At 49.3% G+C, this 25,394-nt stretch overlaps 1 protein-coding gene across 2 annotated transcripts in view; it reads right to left on the bottom strand.

The window, feature by feature from the left end:
- Positions 1-1,533: 1,533 nt before the first annotated feature.
- Acad10 (acyl-CoA dehydrogenase family member 10) overlaps positions 1,534-25,394 on the bottom strand; it is a 37,060-nt gene continuing 13,199 nt past the window's right edge. Inside the window, exons 5-21 of one of the 2 annotated variants that reach the window (XM_048342918.1) lie at positions 23,462-23,620; positions 22,573-22,735; positions 20,221-20,362; positions 18,298-18,366; positions 16,930-17,111; positions 15,919-16,069; positions 14,826-14,971; positions 11,808-11,981; positions 9,974-10,374; positions 8,190-8,330; positions 7,560-7,697; positions 7,374-7,464; positions 6,064-6,222; positions 5,274-5,446; positions 3,162-3,305; positions 2,361-2,438; positions 1,534-1,888 (exon numbers count right to left, since the gene is read on the bottom strand). In XM_048342918.1, coding sequence (XP_048198875.1) covers positions 1,748-1,888; positions 2,361-2,438; positions 3,162-3,305; positions 5,274-5,446; positions 6,064-6,222; positions 7,374-7,464; positions 7,560-7,697; positions 8,190-8,330; positions 9,974-10,374; positions 11,808-11,981; positions 14,826-14,971; positions 15,919-16,069; positions 16,930-17,111; positions 18,298-18,366; positions 20,221-20,362; positions 22,573-22,735; positions 23,462-23,620 — 2,652 coding nt within the window. In that variant the 3' untranslated portion in view covers positions 1,534-1,747. The remainder of the gene's footprint in view (positions 1,889-2,360; positions 2,439-3,161; positions 3,306-5,273; positions 5,447-6,063; positions 6,223-7,373; positions 7,465-7,559; positions 7,698-8,189; positions 8,331-9,973; positions 10,375-11,807; positions 11,982-14,825; positions 14,972-15,918; positions 16,070-16,929; positions 17,112-18,297; positions 18,367-20,220; positions 20,363-22,572; positions 22,736-23,461; positions 23,621-25,394) is intronic. The other variant, XM_048342919.1, reaches the window with a different exon arrangement.

Consider the following 25,394-nt stretch of genomic DNA (forward strand, 5'->3'; position numbering starts at 1 on the left):
CAAATAAAACCTATCAGGCACCATCATCCCAAACCAAGCCTGTGCAGGCCAAGCCACTCCAGGCTACCATGTGCCCTCTGGGCAATCGGCAGGCCTGCCCCACAGCAAGGCCATCTGAGGGGTAGGCTGTGAGACCAGGACCAGGTCAGAGTCTCTCCAACTGTTGAATCTTGTTCCTATCTTGTCTTCATTTTTTACTTTGTGTTACTTTGTGGGTAGTTCCTTTGGAGCCCTCTGCTGTGATAGGGAACTTCAATCCAGCTCTAACCTCCTTTTTCTCAGTCCTAGTAAACTCAAATCACACAGTATCACTCCTACTCTGGCCACTTTGTTGTACCAAGCATCAATTGCATCCAGCCCCTAGAGATGAACTTCCACAAGGAAGCAGCTTTGCCCCTGTTCCCCTACACATTCCCCTAGACCAGCCTGGCCCAATGCTGGGGCCCCACTGGTAGTGAGCCTGTGACAGAACCGATGACTCTGACCAGGGAACACAGCTCTGGACCTTACCATTCTGTGGGCAGTGTTCCTGGCACTGCCCTGGCACCTCCACCCCTGAAGAAGAGAACACGAGGGGCAGTGGGGTTACACCTAGGGTATAGTGTGGCTGTACCCAGGTTAAGGACATAATGCAGGACCACCCATGAGGTGCCAGGCCGTAACCACATTTCCCAAGGCCCCAAGCAGAAACCAGGCCACTGGGCTCCTTGTCAGTTTACACAAGGTTCTTTGCTAGTGTGCAGGTGTTGTGACAGCAGTTAGTAAAGGGGGGAATTTCACCTCTGCAGTGAGCAGTTTCTCCAGGTGGTATGGTCAAGTGTGCAAAACGGCACACAAGGACCATGGTCCTGCCTGCTGGTCTGCCTGGAATTGGCTTGGGCCCTATCACAAGCGTGCAAAATGGCACACAAGGACCATGGTCCTGCCTGCTGGTCTGCCTGGAATGGGCTTGGGCCCTATCACAAGCGGTGAGCATCGCATGGCATGGCTTAGCTCTGCAGGGACCCTGGGCACCCACTTCTCTGGGTCCTGACAGCAGTACGCAGCCTGCTGGCTCCCCTCCTGGAGACAGAGTGCACAGCAGGCTGAGAGGCCTCACACCCTAACCCTACAGTTCCTTTGGTGACATTTCCATGAGCACAGAGGTGGGGCAGTGATGAGTGAGTGGAAGGCACTCTGGACCTACCAGGAATCATGGCACCCAGGCCCCCCAATATCTCCTGGTGTGGGGGGGGACTGTGCACTAGGGAGGGGCTGGGGAAACAGAGGTGTGAGGTGTTTGGTTTGGTTTTTTGTTTTTTTTTTGCCAGTCCTGGGGCTTGAACTCAGGGCCTGAGCACTGTCCCTGTCTTCTTTTTGCTCAAGGCCAGCACTCTGCCACTGGAGCCACAGCGCCACTTCCAGCTTTTTCTATATATGTGGTGCTGAGGAATCGAACCCAGGGCTTCATGTATACGAGGCAAGCACTTTTACCACTAGGCCATATTCCCAGCCCAGAGGTGTGAGGTGTGACTTTTATTCCCAGTGTCTGTGACATAGAAAGTTCCCAAAGCCTCTGAGATATGCTGCATCCCTTGCCCTGAGCCCCTTCCTTCTTGCCTGAAGTGCAAGTCACAGCTTCACAAGGAAATGGTTTCTGTGAAGATCCAGAAAGGCTGAGTTGGCAATGACTGTTGCTGACAGAGGTGCCAGATGGAGCGCATCATTTGCAGTGTGGTACAGCTGGCCTGCAGGGACTCCCACAAGGCTAGGCCCGAGGCTTCAGCTCCATCTTGGCCACTGTTAGCCGGTGCACTTCATCAGGGCCATCAGCAAAGCGCAGCGCTCGGGCCCAGGCAAAAAACTGAGCCAGCGGGTAGTCACTGCTCAGGCCTGCCGCTCCGAAGGCCTGGCAGACAACAGGGCAGAAGAGAAGAAAGGCCTGGGTGAGCCCTCATTTCAGAGGGCCCTGGGAATGACAGCTTGCTTCAAATGGCTAACAGCCATCTTCTTCCCACGGTGTCCCTGGCGACACCTGTATGACACAGGATGCTCCAGAGATGTGGATGGGGGCACATGTCACCTGGGTGCCTACACTCCAAGGTGGCTTCCAGCACTAGTGAAGCCAGGTGAAGGACTGGGAGGAAGTGGCCCTGCACAGTGAGCAGGATGAGTGAGCTAGCAGCTCATTTCACTGCACTGTGCCTGTTTTCTCATGTTCATTACAGGGTGGGATGAACCCTCCACATATGCTCATCTTGAAGAGGGAAAGAAGAGGGGCATGCACAATGCAAGGGGAGCACAGGGCAGCCAGAGGCCAGAGGTGGCATGTCTGCTGCCAACAGTTTTCTAACATACCAGTTCACTTGGTTGGTGCTCACCTGAATAGCACGGTCAATCACTCGATAGGCCATGGATGGGGCCACCATTTTAATCATGGCAATTTCTAAAGCTGCAGCCTACAAGGAGAAGTCAAGATTAGAAAGGAGGGCAGACTGGAAGAAAAATGCATTTCACCAGAAGTAAAAAAAAAAAAAAAAAGCAAATGGAGCCCCTAAGGGCATGTTGTGCTGTCAGAGCATACACACTGCTGAACATGGAGCAAGAGCCAGCCCTGAAGAGGAACAGCTTGTGCTTCGTTCCAGCCCACGGCTGGCTGGGGGCTGAAGGAAAGGCTCAGTGTAGAGTGCTTGCCTAACAGGTACAAGGCAAAGTTTGAGCCCCAGGAACACACAAGAACAGCAGCAACAGCTGCTGCATTTCCAAGCAACAGAGGACAGACAGGTCCAGGAAAGCAAGCCACATGGCTCTCTTGGCAGAGGGTACCCGAGTAAGGTGCCAAAAGCCTCCAGAGTATCAGCTCTTGTGTCAGAGAACCCACAACTGAGTCTGGGCTGGCTCACCAAGACAGAGGCTCTTGGCTGGGGGTAGAGCCCACCCCACAGAAAGCTGGACAAGGCATGAGGCAATGTGGGCATAGTGCCTGGCTGTATAGCCACCAAGAGCTTTGATTAATGGGTAGTAAAACTGCAAGCTCAGTCCTCTTTCATTGAAGCTTTCTCGGCATTTGAATAGCAGAGATGAGTAGCCACCAATGACAAAAAGCCCAGCTTTCTCCATGTTTGCTGAATGAGGAGGGGACAGATTTCCGTGCTGCAAGCTCAGGCCCCTTGATCTCCCACCTTATTCCCTGCCACGTCCATGAGGTGAGCAGCTTTCAGCACCAGCAGCCTTGCCTGTTCGATCTCCACTCGTGACTGGGCGATATCTGCCAGGATTGTGCCCTGCTCCACCAAGGGCTTCCCAAAGGCCATGCGGGACTTCACCTGTGGACACCAGAGACCTGGGGCTGAGGGCGGCCACAGGGGCTTGGGAGGTGGTGACCTGCGGGTGGACTGGTGCATGGGAACACACCGCACTTCTGCCCACTTGCCAACCAAAGGCACTTCTGTGGAGGTCTGAGTACACACCACACTGTTGGCCACAGTCCTATGGTGACAGGACACATGACTCCTAGGAACTGTTTGCTGCACATACACAGCCACCTCTGAGCAGGAGGGATGGTTCAGATCCCAGCCAGCTACTTTTCCCAACTGCTTGTGGGAGGTAGGGAAGGACTGTGGAAACCTCACATTACACAGGGGCCAGGCGCCCTCTGCTGACCACAGCCAGCCTTGCACACCCAGAGCACCACCAGGAGCAAGGCAGGGTAGTCACGGCTGCCCCATATGCATGGGGGATTTTAAAGTCTACAGGCCAAAAGACATCAGAAAGGGCTATAAGCATTCTGTGCAAGAGTGTGTGTGTGTGTGTGTGTACGTGTGTGTAACTTAAGTAATTTTTATACAATTTAGTAACAAAAAACTATCATCACTTTTCAGACAAAAAAAAAAAGTACCTAATATCCCACCATCTAATCACCCACATTTAATAGTTGGCAGCTGTCAGAGCAGGGCATGGAGACACATGTTTATAGTCCCAGCTACGTGGGGAACTCAGGTAGAAGCTACTTGAGCCTAGTTCAAAGCCAGCCTGGACAACACAGCAAGGGCTCATTGCAAAAAGAAAAACTAAAGCCCCAGACTAGGACAGACTCAGCCCTAGGCTGTCCTAGACTTTGTATACATCTACTCACATTGATTTGGCAAAAAGAAGTCATACTCTATATACTGCTTTGTAGCTTCTTTTCTTTCCATTTAAGAAAATATAGTGAATAGCTATGTTAAATAGGTCTCTGCAATATCTTTTTTTAGATGTTAGTGTGTTACATCATGTTCTATTTGATCCATCATCCACAGTTAGCCTTGCAGGCTGTACTACACATTTTGCTATAAGAACCAGTACTGTTGTAGACTCCTGGTGGCAAGTCTGTTGTAGATTCTAGCTCTGCCTGTGCGCCTCAGTCCTGAGCAGAGTTGTCATGTGAATGCTAGCTGCTTTCTGAGCACTTCAGACACCTACAGTCAAACTCAGCTGGTGGCCAGTCTTGAGTTTTAATGCTGTGACCGGTGCAGTTACTGGTGTTTTCCAAGAACTGGTGTATCTCAAGCAAAAGGACGTATATCACAGTTCTCAGTAACCCAAGTGTGTCTGATGGACCCTGTTCTCTGCAGAGCACTTCTTGGCAGATACTTGTTTTGGTGTCAAAGCTGGCTTCATGTTTGTAGATCCAAAAGCAGTGATGGAATTCCTATCCCTAGCAATAGCTCTCTTTTGCACAGACTCCTAACCTCTGAGGGTCCATAGCACATTATGTTTTCTGAACAGGCTGGAAGGAGGAGAGCTGCCCAGGGCCAGATGCTGGAATCTTTAGATGTGGGATCAAGAAATAAGCAAAGCTGGTTTACCCTGGCATCTGGGTTTTGTTTGTTCGCCAGTACTGTGGTTTGACTCCGAGTTTTGCACTTGCTTGGCTAGCATTCTACCATTTGAGCCATGCCTTCAGCCCAGCTTTTTTGATGATTATTTTGGAGATGGATTCTCACAGACATTTCACCTTGGGCTAGCTTTGAACCTCTATCCTGCAGAGCTCATCCTCCTGAGTAGCTAGGATTATAGGTGTGAGCCACTGGTGCCCAGTTTGGCATCAATTTTAGCCATGTACTAGGAGTACAAATGGCTCTCGGTGGGCTGAGCCTTTGGGCCTGAGAACCTCCCTAACAGTTGCCACAGAGCCTGGCTTTCCCTACTGGTCACCTGGACAGAGTGGGGTCCTTTCTGCTCTGTGGCAGAAAGTTGTGGTAAAGTTCACCAGTTAGGTCTGCTGTCAGAAAAGACGTGCAAGGGGCACTCACACGGGCCTTCATGAGAGCCAGGGCCCTCTCTGAGAACCCGATCAGCCTCATGCAGTGATGGATCCGGCCGGGCCCCAGACGGCCCTGGGCAATCTCAAAGCCACGGCCAGGGCCTAGGATTATGTTCTCCTTGGGCACGCGTACATGCTCAAATTGGACTTCACCATGGCCACCTGAAAGACCAAACACACCACCTTGAGCCACTGTCCATCATGGTTCCCTTCGATGTGTTCATTCCTCACCTCAGCCCAGGTTCTCAGCTGGCAAGATTCCTGCTCGGGATGGGGTCCAGGGGGCTGGAAGGAGCCATTAAAAATGCTGGACTCACTGATTTATGATGACAAATGCTTATTTGGCCACTTCTCCATGCAAACATAATGAGGGGACCTGAGGCTAAAAGTTCCTAGTACATGCTCCGTCTCTGTAGTGACCCTGCGATGCCACCTCTCACACTTTGGGAGGACCTGACTGGGGCTGCGGCCTGCCTCAAGATTGTAGTGCATGCTGGAACCTGGCTGGGAGGGTTTCCCTGCCCTTCCCAGTTTCCTTGTCTCAGACTTCTGCTCAATCCTCTCACTTTACAAGAGGCAATGCATGCAAACACCATGCAAATGCATCTGAAATCTGACCCATGGTTGATATTCACTATGGAAATAAAATGCAGAACAATGTGGTTCTCCCAACCCATCAGACCCTTACCTTAGGTGGGTCCTGAACTTGAGCAACAGCCACCAGAGCTGTTTCCCAGCATCAGACCCACACTTGGGGTGACCCGCCCTGGAGGTCTAACCTGGAGCATCATCCAGTCCATACACTGTCAGAGGCCGGATGACCTGTATCCCCGGGGTATCCATGGGAACCAAGAGCATGGACTGCTGCTGGTGCCTGGGAGCCTGCGGGTCTGTTTTTCCCATAAACACACACAGTTGGCAGCGAGGATCCAGGATGCCTGCCAGGAAAGCAGAGACAGGCCTGTCGGCTGACGCCAAAACCATCAAGACAAGGCAAGCTTTTTAAGATTTCAGGATGAAATCTTAAACCGGCTTTGCTGAAACTGGACCATGCGTGAGCAAACTGGGATTGGGAGCATGGCTCAAATGGAAAAGCAGCAGGCAAAGCTCTGGGTTCAGCCCCCAGTACTGAAGAAGAAAAAACTAAAACAAAACTGGATTTCATCCCAGTGAGGCATGAATCCAGCATAACAAGATTGTCGAAAAGCACCCTCACACTGGATATGAAATTACAGCCAAAAGATAATGAAAACTATCGTGTTGCCTCTCTGCTTTGCTCCATTCCTATAAGTGTAAACAATGACTTTGAAACAGGCCTGGCAGGCAGATCTTGACCTCTGGGTTCCCATTGGACACACAGAAGCTTCAATCACTATCATAGTCTGAGTTTTCTCCTCTGTGAAATGTGGGTGACAACCTCTGCCCTCTGTAAAAGTCAGAGGGTTTCAGGGAGACAGTCCAGAATGCTTATGGGGGGCCTGAAGAGGGGACACCCTAGGGAGGGGCCAGGCTATCAGTGCTTAGGATATAACACGCTTGAGCTATAAGCAAGGGGAGACCATTAGGATGAAGACAAATCCATAGTTACATGTGGGGGGGGGGGTGGGCAGATGGTCACAGGTCTCATTATGCCTTGCCCTAAGATATAGCACATGAGACCAATGTACCTCCTGTGCATCTTCTTGTTCCCATGAGGTTTGCCACTCCTGCTGAGAGGAGAGATGGCTCTCCCTTCGTTTTGATGTATATGTGGTATGGGTGTGGTGTAGTGTGTGTCTGTGTGTGTGTATGTATGCAAGTATCAGGGCTTGAGCTCAGGGCCTCACACACATTCAGCTTTCTTGCTCCTGCTCCACCACTTGAGCCATGCTTTCAGACCAGCATTTTGCTATTTAGTTGGAGATGGAGTCCTACAGACTTTTTTCCAGACTGGCTTCAAACCTTGATCCTCCAAATCTCCTGAGTAGCTAGGATTATAGGCTGAGTGCCTGGCTGAAAACCTTCTTAGTGTCATCTAAGAGCTGGCCCCTACCAGGCCTCAGAAGGCATGCTTGCTTGATACCACTGTTGTGAATTCTAGGCCAAATACCTGAGATCCACCACTTGCGACCGTTTATGATGTAGACGCCATCCTCCTCTTGGATGGAAGACTCGATGTTGGTGGCATCTGATGAGGCAACCTGCACGGGAGCCCGTTCCAGTCAGAGCTGCCACTGCCCCCGGTTCCCTACAGACAGCATGCAGCCCTACAAGGAGGAAGGCCCAGGGGAGGTACCTGGGGCTCCGTCATGGCAAAGCAGGAGCGCACCCTGCCTTCCAGCAGAGGGATCAGCCAGCGGGCTTTCTGCTCCTCTGTGCCATAGCGCGCTAGCAGCTCCATGTTTCCTGTGTCTGGCGCAGAGCAGTTGAACATCTGAGAAGAACAAAGAGAGCATTAGTGACCCCCACACTCCTGAGGACTCAAGGAAGTTCTTCTCTCCCTCAGAGCACACACACACACCAATACTGGGGCTTGAACTTAGGGTCTGGGCATTGTCCCTGAGCTTTTTTGATCAAGCCTGGAGCTCTACCACTTGAGCCACAGCTCTACTTCTTGTGGCTAAGATTCTCACAGACTTTTCTGCCTACATGGGCTTGAACTACAATCTTCAGATCTCAGCCTCCTGAGTAGCTAGGATGACAGACATACATGCATGTTTGAAAAGAAATCTCAAATCCTCTGCAGACCCCTCTGCACTGAGGCTGGAGCCTCCGCTATCACTGGGTGACTCCCCTGCTGAACTGAGAGCTGCACAATTGTTCTCCTTTCAGATAAGAAGTTTAATAAGCTCCTGTCAGCTGCCCGAGTCTGACTGGCTAGATGGTGAGCTCTGTTCTTGCACTGAGCAACACGTGGAGAAGGTACCTCAGGCGCATACAGAGACATGCCCATGACTTCACACAGGTGTGCGTACTCCATGTTAGTCAGTCCTGCTCCATATTTTTGTTCTGGATCAGTCTCCAAGGGGAGGAAAAGGTTCCAAAGTCCTTCAGCCTTGGCTTTCTCCTACCACAGGAAAAAGTGAGTCCAAGTCAGAAAGGATGTCTGCATTTCATTTTAGCTGTGTTTTCAGACCCAGTGCAAGGGCTGGAAGGCAGCAGAGAGCCAGTGGTCTCAAGAACAGGGACCTGGGTGGCTGCCACTGGCAGGATAGGTGGATGACAGAAACATAAGAAGGCCCTGGGGAACAGCCAAGAGCCAGCCAGCAGTGACAGGCAGTCCACTGGATCCCCCCACCCCGTATCAGAATTTATTCAGATATAACTAAAAGTAACTAACCAAAAAACATTTCTACTAGGCATTACTTCTCTCAAGGTGTTTGCTGCATGAGTATTGGCTTGTGTGTGTGTGTGTGTGTGTGTGTATGTGTTTTACTGGGGTTGAAATCAGTGCAGTGGACATAGGAGTCATAGGACATATTGTCATAGGAGATCTGAATAGACTGCTTCACAGCAGAAGAGTAATGATGTTTGTTAGTCTGTAATAGAAATATTGGGACATCGTAGCAAAATGGTTGGGTGTGCAATCTACTAGTATTTCAATAGTGGTTATCAAGGCAGCAGATTTTAAAGAACTCTTACTTTTTAACATATATGCTGTTGTCTGCTTGAGCTTTCAGTAGGTTTGAAAGAATAAAACATGCTTGGCATTGGTGGCTCACACCTGTGATCCTAGCTACTTCACGCAGGAAAGTCAGTGACACTCATATCTCCAACCACCAGAATCTCTAACAACCAGAAAACCAGAAATGGTGCTGTGACTCAAAGTGGCAGAGCACTAGCCTTGAGCAGAAGAGCTCAGGGACACTGCCCAGGTCCTGAGTTCAAGCCCCATGACTGATAAAAATAAAGTAAAACAAATGGCACCACTTGTAGAAAAATAGATGGTGGTAGCTGAGATCCTGAAGCACTCAAACAATTTAAAAACCAGCACAAGACCAGCTTAACTCTATTTGTCAGCCTTGACCATCAACTTGACGGGACTGAGAGATGCCTAGTAGATCAGCAAAGCACTTCCAGTGGCTGTGAGGACCTCTCCAGAGAGGGTTAAGTGAGGGGGAGAGACTCCCACCTTAGTTAGTTCCTTGACCGTGCACAGTACCATGGAATAGGCAAAGGGGAAGGAGGAGGAAGGCTCTAGCAGGTCATCCTCTGTCCTGCCTGCCATGGGGTGGGCACACGTTACCACACACCCTTCGGGCCAAGCTCTCCTTCCCCACCCCAGACCCACACCATGGAGCCAACCAACCACAGACGGAAGCCTCTGAAGCTATGAGCCAACATCCATCCTCCTGAGACTTCTCCCAGGTTATCTGTCCCAGTGACCAGAAAACCAACTCACACATCAGCTTGAGGGTTGCCCCTGCAACCACACCACAGCTTTTGGTGTTGGGCCTCTGATCTCCACATGACGGATGCCATACAAACTTTATTGTTTTCAGTCTGAAATCAGAAGCCAAGCTGGCCTGGCTTCTGAGCCATATACAGCCTTCCTCGTCCAAACCTGGCTGTGTGTCTGTGACTACACATCCAGAAACCGAATATGGGGAGCCAAGGTAATTCCGCTCAGTGTGCCTGAAGGCCACAGGTGAGCCCAGGACGAAGGGCAGAGGTCAGCCATGTTGCTAGCACCTGGCCGCTCTTTCTTACCTTCAAGTCTTCTATGAGTGGGGAAGGGCTCCACCTGTCGGCGGAGGCCTGGTGTTGCTGCAGCTCTGGCTCCGCAGGGTACACGTGCTGTTCCATAAACGCCCACAGCCGGTTATACAGCATCCTGGCCCTCGGGGAGAGGCCTTCTGGAGACAGGACCAGAGCTCCCTTGGCAGCTTGAGCTGGGGAAGCTTCTGGTACAGAGCTATAGTTCCTCGTGCTGGTAGGGCTCAGCAGGCCCTGTGCACGGCTCCATACGTGGTGGGACCTTGTGAATGGTTTGGTGGCCGGCATCTCTTTGAAAATCCGGAATCCTTCTTTGGTTGCAAAGTCCCATGCCAGGTTGGACATAAATTCAGTCAGCTTGCCGCTCTGTTCCGCAGTCGCTGAGCTTGCTTGCCCTAAGCAGAACGAGGGACAACAGAGATTAGAGCCATCTTGGGATGCTGACGTGTGCAAGGGTGACCACCACTACTGCTCATTCCAAGCATCATGACCACCTAAGTCTGTACTTTGGATAGGAAAGTGAGGCTCAGAGATGGAAGTGACTTGCCCAAGCTGAGAGGGGATGGACAGGGGACTCAAAGTCAAACTCAGGTCTACCTGCCCTCTGAGCTTCACTCCTTAAGAAACTGAACCCAGTAACACTCCAATGACAAACACTGCAAGGAGACAATCACCTGGCTGACAACAGTCACGTGACCACTGATGGCCAAAGTCTATGCAGCATTTTGTCTGGACCAAGGAGCAACGCTTGCTGCTCACTTGAGTTGCTCTCACTGTGCTTTCTGAAATGTCTGTACCAAGTCTTTTCAAGAGGAGTTTTTTTTTTCCTATTAAAAAATAATTAAGCTGGTGCTATTGGCTCATACCTGTAATCCTACCTACTCAGGGGGCTGAGATCTGAGGATCCTGGTTCAGAGTAGCCTAGGCAAGAAAGTGAGACTTTTTTTTCTTTGTCGAAGCTTGAACCTTTTCTGAGTAGTTTATTAGAGGTAAGAGTCTCACAGGGGACTGGGTATGTGACTCAGTGGTAGAGTGCTTGCCTAGCATGCATGAAGCCCTGAGTTTGATTCCTCAGTACCACATACACAGAAAAGGCCAAAAGTGGTGCTGTGGCTCAAGTGGTAGAGTATTCACCTTGAGCAAAAAAAGAAGCTCAGGGACAATGCTCAGGCCCTGAATTCAAGCCTCAAGACTGGCAAAAAAAAAAAAAAAGTCCCATAGACTTTCCTGCCTAGGCTGGCTTCAAACTGTGATCCTTAGATCTTAGCATTCTGAATAGCTAGGATTATAGGTGTGAGCCACTGGTGCCCAGCTTCTGTGAGACTCTTATCTCCAATTAACTCCAAAAAGCCAGATCAGAGAGCCTGTGGCTCAAGTGGTAGAGTGCTAGCCTTAAGCAAAAAAAGTACAAAGATACAGCTCAGGCCTTGAGTTTGAGCCCCTGGACTGATATTTTAAGAAAAGAAAGATTGGGGCTGGGGATATGGCCTAGTGGCAAGAGTGCTTGCCTCGTATACTTGAAGCCCTGGGTTTGATTCCCCAGCACCACATATACAGAAAATGGCCAGAAGTGGGGCTGTGACTCAAGTGGCAGAGTGCTAGCCTTGAGCAAAAAGAAGCCAGGGACAGTGCTCAGGCCCTGAGTCCAAGGCCCAGGACTGGCAAAAAAAAAAAAAGAAAGAAAAGAAAGATTATTAAGTTTTCCTGATGATTAAGTAAACTATTACAGAATTCTAGCCAAACCAGTCTCTGGCACGCCTCTGTGATGAGAAGACCAGAGGTTGAACACTGTCTTGGCTGAGACTGGTCAGAATGGCCACCCCTTTACCTGTGAGTGACCGCTTGTAGACTCCCTGTAGGATTGCCGCCACACGGAAGAAGGAGAAGGCCATGTAGAAGTTCCAGTTCTCGATGGCAGGGAGGCCCATGTGAAGACAGTACATCCTGAAGTACTCCTCCACACTGGGGATCCCCAGCTGCCTCACATCCTGGTCACGGAAGCCTGCGGGGAAGGAGATCCATCCGGGGCCTCAGAGCCCGCCTTACCCCAGCACTGGCCAGGGGCTGAGCACTGCAGGTCTCTAGAGGCCCTAAGTATTCCGTGCACATCCAGCTCCAGAAGGAAGCTCATGATGTCTGCTGCTCTGCCTCGATCAGATGGCCAAGGGCGCTAGATCCATAAGAAGCTAACAGCGGGGGCTGGAAATGTGGCTTAGTGGTAGAGTGCTTGCCTAGCATGCAGGAAGCCTTGGGTTCAATTCCTTAGAACCACACAAACAAAGCCAGAGGTGGTGCTGTGGCTCAAGTGGTAGAGTGCTAGCTTTGAGCAAAAGAAAGCCAAGAACAAAGCTCAGGCTTTGAGTTCAAGCCCCAGGATTGGAAAGTAAATAAATAAATAAAAGAATCCGCCTAGACAGACTCTAGAGACTCTTACTTCCAGTTAACCAGGAAAAATGCCAGAACTAGAGGCATGGCTCAAGTGGTAAAGTGACAGCTGCGAGCAAAAAAAAGCTTGAGTAAGAGAGGCTGAGACCTTGAGCTCAAGCCACACTACAAGTATGCCCCCCCCCCAAAAAAAGGAATTTCACCGATTAGCTATAGTTGTGACACTTAATCCAAACAGGACATAAATCCAATGTCTAAATGACAAAAACAAGTGCTGTGATTTATTAAAAATTAAGCCCTTGAATTTGGGCCTTCTGCTCTCAGCTTTCTTGCTCATAGCTAGTGCTCGACTTGAACCACACCTCTAGTTTAGCATTTTTGATGGCTAATTGGAGATCAGGCCTGCAGATTTCTCGGCTAGGGTTAGCTTAGAACCACGATCCTCCAGATCTCTGCTTCCTGAGTAGTAAGGATTATAGGTGTGAACTACCAGTGCCCAGCCAAAGAAATACATAATGTCATAAAATGATGTCCAAACTATACAAGGGGGGAAAAGTAAGTCATAAAATCAAAATTGTTTAAAAATGTCATATACACATAAAAAGAAAGATGATAAGAACAGATCCCAAAGCCAACTAGTTGTTCTCTCCGGGACTATTACATTGTAGCTGGGTTTTGTTTTGGTTTGTTGTTTTGCTATTGTCTCTAGTGCTTTTTTTTTTTTTTTTTTTTTTTGCCAGTCCTGGAACTTGGACTCAGGGCCTGAGCACTGTCCCTGGCTTCTTTTTGCCCAAGGCTAGCACTCTACCTCTCCAGCCACAGAACCACTTCTGGCTTTTTCTGTTTATGAGGTACTGAGTGTAATATGGAGGTCAGATCTGGCTGTTGAGGGGTATCTGATTGACTCATCTCAGATTAGTTAAAGAGCAGAAGCCGACTCCATCTTCACTAAGATCTCCCCCGCCCTATCCAGGGAAGTTCCCCTTCGCTGTGATAAGATTGTGTAAACTGTTTGACCACTTGAATAGTGGAACAGTCAAGGTTAAACCTGTGCCCTCCCATGTGTGCAAGTCTAACTAAAATGATAGGTTGGTTCAAATAGTTGCTATAGGGCAGATTGTAACCCCATTGGCTACCTGCGTGTGACCTGGCATGCTCTGTAAGTGTTGTAACCTCATTGGCCACCTGTGTGTGGCACACTTGACCATGTGGTATTTGCCTTTATAACCCAACCCCGAGCATGGCCTGGGTGCGCAGTCCCCAGCTCCCGAATCTGGGCTGTGACCCTGGCTGGTCAGTATACTTTTTGTTTCCCCAATAAATCCATCTTTTTACTTGAGGCTGTCTCTGGGTGGTGGACTCTTGGAGGGATGGGAGATCTCCCCACCCTCAGACCCCATTACATTGTGGTCTCCTCCCTTGGGGGGACCCCAGTACACTGAGGAATCGAACCCAGGGCTTCATGTATGCAAGGCAAGCATTCTACCCCGAGGGTAGAGTGCCCAGCCCTCTAGTGTTGGGGTTTTTGTTTGTTTGTTTTTTGTTTTGGTATTTTATTCTGTTTTTCTTGGTCATGGGGCTTGAACTCAGTGCCTGGGCACTGTTCCTGAACTCTTTTGCTCAAGGCTAGCAGTCTACCACTTGAGCTACAGCCCCACTTCTGGTTTTCTAGTGCTTAATTGGGAGATAAGAGTTTCATGGACTTTCCTACCCAAGCTGGCTTTGAACTATGTTTCTCAGATCTCAGCCTCTAGATAAGCTAGGGTTACAAGCATAAGCCACTAGCACCCATCTTAATTTTTTTTTTAATGGGATAGTGATACATGTTGGGTTGTTGAAGTTTCTCCCTCCCTCGCTCCCTTCCTCCTTCCTTTCTTTCTTTATTTTTTGTCAGTTGTTGGCTTGAGCTTGGGGCCTGGGCGCTGTCCCTGAGCCTCTCTGTGCTCAAGGCTAGCACTCTACCACTTTGAGCCACAGCTCCACTTCTGTTTTTTGAGTAGTTAATTGGAGATAAGAGTCTCACGGGGACTTTTCTATCCAGTATGGCTTCTAGCTGCAATCCTCAGATCTCAGCCTCCTAAGTAGTTAGGATTACAGGCGTGGGCCACCAGCACCTAAATGAAGTTTCTTTATTTTTGGCAATGCTGAAGTTTGAACTCAGGGCCTTAAGCTAGGTAGTCACGCTCCTTACCACTGAACTACATGTTTATCCCTAATATTATATTTTTAACTTAAAATTAAGTAGAAATTAGCCACATGAGAGTATGTACAAGAGGGTTCTAGGCAGGTGTCCTGGTCACCTTCCCTGTCTCCTACACCTACTTGCCCCAGCAGTGAGAGGACACATGACATCATGTCTACCCCAGCCCAGGACTGTGGGGTCATGCTAGCCTAGTCACCTCCCCACCATTCTGACTCCCAATGCCAACCTGGCTGGCTCCCCACACAGGGCTGTTCTTACCTCTAAGCAATGGGAAACTGGATGGCAGGTAGTGGGCCAGGCAGCTGTAGGCAACATCCGAGAGGGGGTCGCCTAAGGTGGAAAGTTCCCAGTCCAGGACAGCAAGCACCTCAGGCTTTTCTGGGTGAAACAGCAGGTTGTCCAGCCTGGAAAGCCACAGAGGAATGAGAGATGGCCTGAGGATTCTGCCCCCGAGGTATGCTCTGTACTAGCATATCCACTTGTCCCTCCAGGCACTCTCCCTACCCCACTGCCTCTATGTGCTGGGTCACCTGGTGCTTTGACTTTCAGCTGTACTCAGCCAATCAGAGGCACCAGCAGGAGATGGCCTGGCCAGTTATTTACCCAGCTTCCTTTCAATAGAGGGCTGAGGGTGGTAGAATTCCTCTCCTGTGGACCACAGCTCTGGCCAGGAAAGCTGCTCCACACAGCTACTTTTCTTTTTCTTTTTTTTTTTTGTCCAGTCCTGGGCCTTGGACTCAGGGCCTGAGCACTGTCCCTGGCTTCTTCCTGCTCAAGGCTAGCACTCTGCCACGTGAGCCACAGCGCCGCTTCTGGCCGTTTTTTCTGTATATGTGGTGCTGGGGAATCGAACCTAGGGCCTCGTGTATCCGAGGCAGGCACTCTTGCCACAAGGCTATATCCCCAGCCCCACACAGCTACTTTTCAATGATTCTAAAGAAGATCTGCAAATTCCTTGACACTCATGCCACAAAAAGTCCAGCCTAAGACCTCGCACATGGCTCCTAATGAATCCACAGTAAGGAAAAGTGGTGTGGGAGGACTCCTGGGTCTAGATTGAGTCTGGAAAGGTGACACAGCTTCCTTCAAAGCCCAGAGCCACAAGCTAGGAAGTCCAGGAAACACTGTCTGCAGGTGCTTCTGGTGGCTTGGCACTTGGGGGCAGGGGAGAAGCCACCATGCAGGGCAGCTCACTGCAAATGCCTTAGGGTCAGGGCTGACAAAAGCATGGTGGAAGAGGAATAATTCCTTTTATAAAATGGACCAAGACTGAAAGCTTGATTTCGCTCTTCAAGGGTCCTGCCCATTATCTTTCCCATCTACTATTCCACTCCCTGGCAGCTGTGCCTACCTGAAGTCCCCATGCACCACCGTGGTCCTCTGTTCCTGGGGGAGGTGGAGTGGCAGCCACTCTATGAGCCTCTCCATGGCTGGGATGGTGCTGGTTTCTGCGGCTCGGTACTGCTTGGTCCAGGTTTGTACCTGGCGGGGAAGATAGTCCCCTGAGGGGAAGAGGGTTAGAACCTGCGGTGCCAGCCATTCCAACAACCTCCACAGGCTTTGATAACTAGCCAGGGTCCTGAAGCCCTCAGAAACACTGGTGTGCTATGTCGGAGTCTGCCTTGATTGGTTCTATATAGTCTGGGCACTGCTCCTACCACATGGCCTTCATGGTGATCCCCAGAACCTTGCACATCTTGTCAGCTTCCTAATAGCCTTGAGTCAGTCCCTTTTGTCCAAACAACAATGGCCAACTAAGAGCATGAACTCCACAGCCAGACAATCGGGCATATGACTTAACCTTTCTGTGCCCTATCTTCCTCATCACGAAATGATTCTCCAAAGTTGCTGGGATGATAAAATGTGTAAAGGCTGGGGCACTGGCTACTCAGGAGCCTGAGCCAAAAAGGTCAAAGCCAGCCTGGAAAACATAATAAGGCCTTGTCTTGGAGGGACGGAGGGACAGAGGGAGAGGCAGAGGGAGGGGCAGAAGGAGGGAAGACAGAAACAGGTGACAGGATGAGAAACAGCTGAAATTCACATTCATTAATTTTTTAATAAGTAAATGGAAGGTGAAGGCAGGGGAAAAATGAGGGAGGAGGTAACAAGTTGGGTAAGAAATGCACACACTGCCTTACATATGAAACTCTGTACATACTTTGACAATAAAGAAATAAATAATTTCTTTAAAAAAGTGAATGGATGTACTGAGGGTATGGCTCAAGTGACAGAACATCAGCTATGAGTAAAGAAGCTAAGCAACAGTGCAAGGCCCTTAGTTCATGCCCCACCACCCAGATCCTAACTGCAGAAGCAAGCCACTGGCAGTAAGACAGCCAGAGGACCAGTGGCTCCTGCTCACCTTGCTTCCCGTACCCTTCCAGGCCTGCGGCCTTCAGGTCCACACTGTGAATGGTGCATAGAACTTTGTTCATGGCAGTGTAGATGGCTCGTCTGTGGCTGGGGTCCACGCCTGGCAGGGAGGGGTCTTTGTAGATGAGACCTGGGCAGTACTCCATCAAATAGAAGGGTGTGCCTATGACACTGTGGGGAGATATGGAGGCACTCAGGGGCCAAGTCAGGTATGGTGCCAGGGAAGAGCTCACCTGGACATACTAGACATTTCTTTGTCCATCTACACATAAGTACGGGGCGTTTACAGTCTGAGACTCGTACTTCCAAGTAATTACCAAAAGGCTACAAGTGGGGCTGAGAATATGGCCTAGTGGCAAAAAGTGCTTGCCTCGTATACATGAGGCCCTGGGTTCAATTCCCCAGCACCACATCTACAGAAAATGGCCAGAAGTGGCGCTGTGGCTCAAGTGGCAAGAGTGCTAGCCTTGAGCAAAAAGAAGCCAGGGACAGTGCTCAGGCCCTGAGTCCAAGGCCCAGGACTGGCAAAAAAAAAAACAGAAAAACACAAAAACCAAAAGGCTACAAGTGTGGTTCAAGTGACAGAGTACTGGTATTTTGGGTTTTTTTTTTTTTTGTTTTTTTTTGGCCAGTCCTGGGGCTTGGACTCAGGGCCTGAGCACTGTTCCTGGCTTCTTTTTGCTCAAGGCTAGCACTCTGCCACTTGAGCCACAGCGCCCCTTCTGGCCATTTTCTGTATATGTGGTGCTGGGGAATTGAACCCAGGGCCTCATGTATATGAGGCAAACACTCTTGCCACTAGATCATATCCCCAGCCCTTGGGAGTTTTTCTTGTTGTTGTTGTTTTGGTTTGGTTTTTTTTTTGCCAGTCCTGGGCCTTGAACTCAGGGCCTGAGCACTGTCCCTGGGTTCTGTTTTGCTCAAAGCTAGCACTCTACTACTTGAGCCACAGTGCCACTTATGGCCATTTTCTATACATGTGGTGCTGAGGAATCAAACCCAGGGCTTCATGAATAGGAGACAAGCACTCTTGCCACTAGGCCATATTCCCAGCCCCCAGAGTGCCAATCTTTAGTGGTAAAAGCTAAAGGACATTGTCTAGACCCTGAGTTCAAGCCTCAGGACTGGCATACACCGCGCGTGCGCGCACATGCGTGCACACACACACACACACATATTTTTATCTTCTAGGGTGACCTAGAGATCTGAAACTTCTGAGGGAAGTGGCTACAGAGTCTCTTTTCTCTCCCACCCAAACTGTACTTGCTTTATCTCTACCAAAGTGACATGTGAGCCAGTGAATGGGGCATTCTCTTCTTAGCGCAAATACACAGGGGCTGAAATGTGTGAATTTTACCGGGAATCTTCACAGAGGTCCAGAACAGCGGGGACAGGCACGCCAGCATTGGCCAGGGCTTTCATTATCCTGCCAGAGCAAAGAGAAATGAGCCTTGCTGGGGAGACACTGATGAGCCTCTGCATCATGCTGTTTTCATTTCCAGCATACTCCACTGGGGCTGGGGCTGGGGCTGGGGCTGGGGCTGGGGCTGGGACAGGAACTCATTGGTATGGTGCTTGAGCTGCATGCAAGAAGCACTGAGTTGGATCCCCAAAACCACACCCACAAAAAAAGGGATATGCATAGACTGAGATGGAAATTGTAAAAAATATTCAAGAGACTCAAAAGTAGATAAGAAAAACCTAAAATAGGGCAAATACTTAAATATATCAGTGATTAAATTTAATACCTTAATTGTCAGACTGGATAGAAAAATGACCTAACTATATGAAGTCTACAAAAGGCATACTTTAAAAGTAAAAACAAAAAACAAAAAACAAAAACAAAAACAGCTGGGCACGTGTGGCTCATGTTAGTAATCCTATCTATTCAGGAGGCTAAGATTTGAGGATCACGGTTTGAAGCTAGCCGGGTCAGGAAAGCACATGAGACTCTTATGTCGAATTAGCCACCAGAAAACCAGAAGTTGCACTGTAACTAAAGTGATAGAGTGCTAGCCTTGAACATAAGAGCTCAAGGACAGCACCCAAGACCTCAGTTCAATCCCCACAACTGACAAAAAAATAGATTAAAAAAACCCACAACTATTCAGGGCTGGGAATATGGCCTAGTGGTAAAGTGCTTGCCTTGCATACATGAAGCCCTGGGTTTAATTCCTCAGCACCACATATATAGAAAAAGCCAGAAGTGGTGCTGTGGCTCGAGTGGTAGAGTGCCTTGAGCAAAAGAAGCTCAGGGACAGCACACAGGCCCTGAGTTCATGCCCTAGGATTAGAAAAGAAAATAACAAAAGAAAACAAAAATACCATAGATAGATTAAAAATAAAAAGTCTGAGGAAGCTGAAGTAGAGTAGATGGTTAGGTAAGAATAATTATCAGAGACAAAGAGGGCACCTGTCAAACAAGAGAGTACAATAGCAAATGCATATGTGCCTAACAACACATGTAAAGTAAAAGTGATCACAAGTGAGGAGAAATACCCCTCTCAGTAATCGCAGAACCAGTCAGATTTACGTGAAGACATAGAGCTGAATGAACAGACTTGACTAGACTGACATTTGTAGAACACTCAAGGCTGAAATTGCACAAAGTTTTTTTTATTATTTTTAAGTTTTAATTTATTTTTTGGTGGCACTGGGAACTTAACTCAGGGCCTCCTGCTCAGTAGGCAGGCCACTCTACCACTTCAGCCACAGCTCTATCCCCTTTTTACATTAAGGTTTTTTGTTGTTTTTTTCTTTCATGAGGCTTGAAGTCAGGGTCTAGCACTGTTCCTGAGCTTTTTCATTCAAGGCTAGCACTCTGCAACTTTGAGCCACAGTGCCACTTCCAGTCTTCTGGTGGTTAACTGGAGATAAGTCTCATGGACTTTCCTGCCTGGGTTGGCTTTAAACCTCAATCCTCAGATCTCAACCTCCTGAGTAGCTAGGATTACAGGCATGAGCCGCCGCTGCCTGGCTTGCATGTTATTTTTGAGGTAAGTCTTACTTTATGCTGGAGCCAGCCTGGAATGTGATCCTCCTGCTTATGTGTGTCTGGGTTGTTGGGGATGACAGGTATGCACCGCTGTGCCCATCCATGGTGCTGGTAGCTGGGATAACAGGGGTGAACCACCTCACCCAGAGCTATTGGTTGAGATGAAGTCTCTTGAGTATTTGCTTAAGGTGGCCTCAAATCACAATACCCCGATCTCTGCCTCTTAAATAGCTGGGATTAAGGACTTGAGCCATGATCCTGCCACCCACCCACCCCCCAGCTTACCTGAACTCCCTCTCCACTGCATGGGCAGAGGGAAGGAGAGCCCCTGGGGGCTTCTTCCTCAGCACCAGCTGGCGGCCAGCCCACCTGACGTAGTAAGTTGGATTTGACTGTCCATGATCAAACTGCAGGACTTCTAGAGGACCTGCAAGTTTTCAAACAACACTCAGAGCACAGCCAGAGCCAGATGTGGCCAGATGCTCCTTCTTCCTTGAGTTCTGCTATTCAGGTACAGAACATCATCTTTGAAGCAGTGCAGGAAAAAAAGAAAAACCTACTCCTGGGGTACTATGGCAACCGAGCCCCAGCCACACCCTGGGGACATGGTGCAAAACCAAAGGTCATTACAGTATGGCAAAGACCACTTCCTTGGCACCTGGTCGGTATTCCGAGTGGCCCCCCCTGCCAGCTACTGCCCTGTGAACAACAGCACACTCATGGCAACCCATCTGGCCACAAGGATGGAACGTGCCCTGGTATGTCCCTCACTGTACTCAACCAAACCATGCCCAACGCCAGTGTGTCAGCCAGAAGTTGTGTCTTCAGTGCCAGCCAAGGCTCCACTTACAGGCTCCTGGCGGAAGTAGACCTCATCCACACCTGGCCTCATGACAACACCAAGCCTCACATAGATTTCTGTCAGGACAGCAGGCTGGAAGCAGCCAGCATGGTTCCCCACAAAGCCAAAGGAGCTGCCACAGGTCTAATCGCTGGGCGACACCCAAGTGTGGACCTCTTGTAAGGACCAAGTAGAGTTCAGCAGCAGGTGGGAACTTCTGCCCAGCCTCCATGCACCTGCTTCTCTAAGAGAATCATAAAGAACGAGTTCAGGTCTGAAAAGATGACATTAGCTCATTGATGTTTTTTGGCTGGTCCTGGGGCTTGAACTCAGGGCCTGGGTTCTGTCCCTGAGCCTCTCTGTCCTCAAGGCTAGTGCTCTACCTCCTCAGCTCTTTCTGTTTATGTGGTAGTGAGGAATTGAACCCAGGGCTTCATGCATGCTAGGCAAGCACTCTACCACTAAACCACATTCCCAGCCCATTGTTTTTTTTTTTAATCATGTAACTCAGAACTCACCTTCACAAAAGCTGTTGTCTTAAAAACTGACAAACTCCTAACTACTCCTGAGCACAGACTGCAATCCCCAAGTTCCTCTCCTCCTCTAAAGTGGTTTACAGGCCAGTGCTGCCAAGCTACAGTGTGCTTCTGTGCTCCCAAAGCAAGGATCCTGTAAGCCAGGCACTGTAATCCTAGTGACTTATGTGCTGAAATCTGAGGTTCACAGTTCAAATCTAGCATAGGGGGCTGGGAATGTGGCTTAGCAGTACAGTGCTTGCCTTGCATGCATGAAGCCCTGGGTTGGATTCCTCAGCACCACATAAACAGAAAAAGCCAGAAGTGGTGCGGTGGCTAGAGGTAGAGTGCTACCCTTGAGCAAAAAGAATCCAGGGACGATGCTCAGGCACTGAGTCCAAGCCCTAGGCCTGGCAAAAAAGAAAAGAAAAGTCAGCATAGGCAGGAAAGTCTGTAACTTATCTGTAACTTAACACTCTATTTTTTTTGCCAGTCCTGGGCCTTGGACTCAGGGCCTGAGCACTGTCCCTGGCTTCTTTTTGCCCCTTGAGCCACAGTGCCACTTCTGGCTGTTTTCTGTATGTGTGGTGCTGGGGAATCAAACCCAGGGCTTCATGTATACGAGGCAAGCACTCTTGCCACTAGGCCATATCCCCAGCCCCTAATTTAACACTCTTATCTCCAATTAACTGCCAAAAAGCTGGAAGTGAAGCTGTGGTTCAAGTGGTAGAATACCAGCCTTGAGTGGAAAAGCTAAAGGATGAAGCCCAGACCCTGAGACCAAGCTCCAGTACAGAAGGAAGGGAGAGAGGATGTAGGGAAGGGAAGGAATGAAGAAGGGAGAGGAGAGTTAAAAAAATAGAGGGGCTGGGAATATGGCCTAGTGGCAAGAGTGCTTGCCTCTTATACATGAAGCCCTTGGTTCGATTCCCAAGCACCACATATATAGAAAATGGCCAGAAGTGGCACTGTGGCTCAGATGGCAGAGTGGTAGCCTTGAGCAAAAAGAAGCCAGGGGCCAGGGACAGTGCTCAGGCCCTGAGTCCAAGGCCCAGGACTGGCAAAAAAAAAAAAAAAAAAAAGGGAAAAAAAGGAGCTTGGTGTTTTTCCCACACAAAACTGCAGCACTGGGACACACACACACACACACACACACACACACACACACACACACACACACACACACACAGCTATTCCTTGATTCCATTAGTGTTTGAAAATGAGAGGCAGTCTGAAAGCCTGGCTATACACAGGGCTACACAAACCCATAGATTTCCCTACCTGGGGCTCTGCTCCCCAGTAAGTCCTTGAGGTATTTCTCCAAGGCATCTTTTGGGATTTCCATATTCTTCCTCACAGGACGTGTGTTGGGAATACCTGCACGCAATGGAAAACCCAGAAGAGCTTCCAATTCCTTCAGTGCAGCCTCCAAGTCGTCATCAACCTGGTTTGGAAAAGAGCCCAACCTCATGTGGGTCAGTCCTGCCCCGTCTCTGCTTGTCTCTCCCAGAGTCGTTCCTCACAGAGAAACATCCAAGGAGTCAGTCCTGTAAGGAAGGCTCTGGAGCCAGCACACTCAGCTCACGAGGAGACAGAATTCTGTCCTCATCTACTTGATTTTCTTTTATGTAATTCCTAATCATTCCCAACTTCCTACATGCACAAAAGGGTGCTGCTTGAAAGCTTACAATGAGATGCGCATAGTGGTGCATCCCTGTAATCACTGAGGCAGGAGGGTGCAGGCCTGCCTAAGCTACATAGGAAGACCCTGTCTAAAAGAGTTCAGAAGACATTTTGTGCCAGGAGGGCAGGTGGCTGGGCCATAGCATCGGCTCTGTTCCTCCAGCAACTTAGATTAACCTTAAAAATTAAAATGCCTGTGAGCCCTGGCACAGGGCTGGGGTGGCCCATGGGCCTGGCAGCCACTAGCTCCCCTCATAGAAAAGCCTCACTTAGTCTAGATGCCTGGCAGCTCTTTTCTCCAGTAGCCTTCTTCATACACAGTGGCCTCACTGCCCACTGAAACTTTCCAAGGAGCTGATCACACTGGTTTCCTTACTGGCTAAACAATAAGGTGAGGAAAGCTATGAAGGAAACCTACAGCTACAGAGATGCCTGCACTAAGTCCTGGTATCTGGCCAGGGGCTTAGAACAGTGACGTGATGGTTACCTTAATGGTGCGAATGCCCAGGCTGGCAGCTGCTTTCAGATTTTGTCCCAGGTCATCCAGGAAGATGGACTCGGAGGGCTTCAGGCCAAGGCGCTGCAGACACAGCTGGTATAGCCTGGTGTCTGGCTTGCAGATGCCTTCCACACAGGACTCCACCACCTGAGAGAAGAGAGCGGGCCCCTAAAGGAAGAGCTCTGGAACATTTCTTGAGATAAAGAGCAGAAAGTGGTATATAAGCTTTATGGAAATAAATAACTTAAAAGCAGTCTGTCCTAGCTGGGCATGGTGGGTGGTACATACCTACAATCTCGGCACTTGGGAGGCTGAAGTAGCAGGACTGTGAGTTCAAGGCCAGACCTTGTATCAAGTGAGACCTTGTATCAAGTCTCAAAGTCCCCAAGACAAAAATGCTGGGATATAAAATGGCACTGTTTTTTTGTTTGTTTTTTTCTTTACCAGTCCTGGAACTTGGATTCAGGACTCAAGGCTAGCACTCTACCTCCTAAACCACAGCACCACTCTGGCTTTTTCTGTTTATGTGGTGCTGAGGAATTGAACCCAGGGCTTTGTGCATACTAGGCAAGCACTCTACCACTAAGCCACATTCCTAGCTCTGGCACTGTCTTCTTAAGCTGGGAAATTCAGAGCTACAAACCTAGGGACAAACATGGGAAACCAGAGTTCTGTATCAGACCCTGTGGCCCCACAAACAGTTATCTCACTTTCTTCACCATCTGCATGTCAGCACTTGCTCCTGCACACATGACAGTGACACAGAGCAGAACGAAACCTGTACGTTTCACCAAATGGAAGGGAGGCTCTGTGACAGAAGGAAGTCACAGGAAGACTTGGAGTGCCTCATTGCCTCTCAGGGGTCGGGGAGGGGTCTCACCCCCAAGTGCACAGCAGGACCGTCCACAGAGCTCCCACCTGCCCCATCAGTGACCACTTCCACAGAGAGAGGCTTCTCAGGTCATGCTGACATGGCAGAGCTGAGAGTCCTTACTTCAACCTCACTGGTCCAGTGACAAGCACTGCACACAAGGCACAGACTTGGGATGGAGAGGAGGGGACATGCCACTTCCGAGAGTCACACTTAATGCCTTTCCCAGGGAAGAAAGAACCAGATGGTTCTCTGTAGTGGCATGTCACACACTTGAGTTGTTAGAGAAATTCCTCTGGTGTGTTCCAGAGGCCGTAACTCTTGCTGGACAGGTGAGAGGGTCCCCTCCTCCCCTGTGGAAGGCCCTGGAAACCCTCCTGCCACTGTGGGCTTTGCAGCCTCTAAAGGGTCAATCATATTTATGTAAGACATAAATAGATATCTACACCAAGACAAATTCATCAAAATTATGTCATAAACATAAAAGGATGAGCATACATATGTACCAAATTGTAGTTCATGAATTAGCACCACAAAAAATAGAGGGCAATCGGGTTGGTCTTAGTAAAAGAAGGGTTTGGGGAAGACCAGTCAGAGGGCAAAGGGGGGCAGGAAAGGATGTTGGGGGACCAATATGATAGAAGTACTTCATATGTGTGTATGAAAATAGAACAGTGAATGGTTTGGAGAAAAATTAAAGGAGCCGGGCACCTGTGGCCCACGCCTGTCATTGTAGCTACTCAGGAGACTGAGATCTGAGGATCAAGGTTCAAAGCTAGCCCAAGCAGGAAAGTCTGTGAGACTCTTATATCCAATTAAGCACAAAAAAGCCAGAAATGGAGCTGTGGCTCAAGTAGTAAAAAGCTATCCTTGAGTTTAAAAAGAAAAAAGAAAAGGAAAGGCAAGGAAAGAAAAAGGCCCAGACCCCGAGTTCAAGGCCTAGAACCAGCACCAAAAAGAAAAGATGAAAGGGTGGGATAAGGGCTGGGAATATGGCCCAGTGGCAAGAGTGCTTGTCTGGTATACATGAAGTCCTGGGTTCGATTCCTC

This window comes from Perognathus longimembris, chromosome 3 (assembly GCF_023159225.1).
Source record: "Perognathus longimembris pacificus isolate PPM17 chromosome 3, ASM2315922v1, whole genome shotgun sequence".
Taxonomy (NCBI): Eukaryota; Metazoa; Chordata; class Mammalia; order Rodentia; family Heteromyidae; genus Perognathus; species Perognathus longimembris.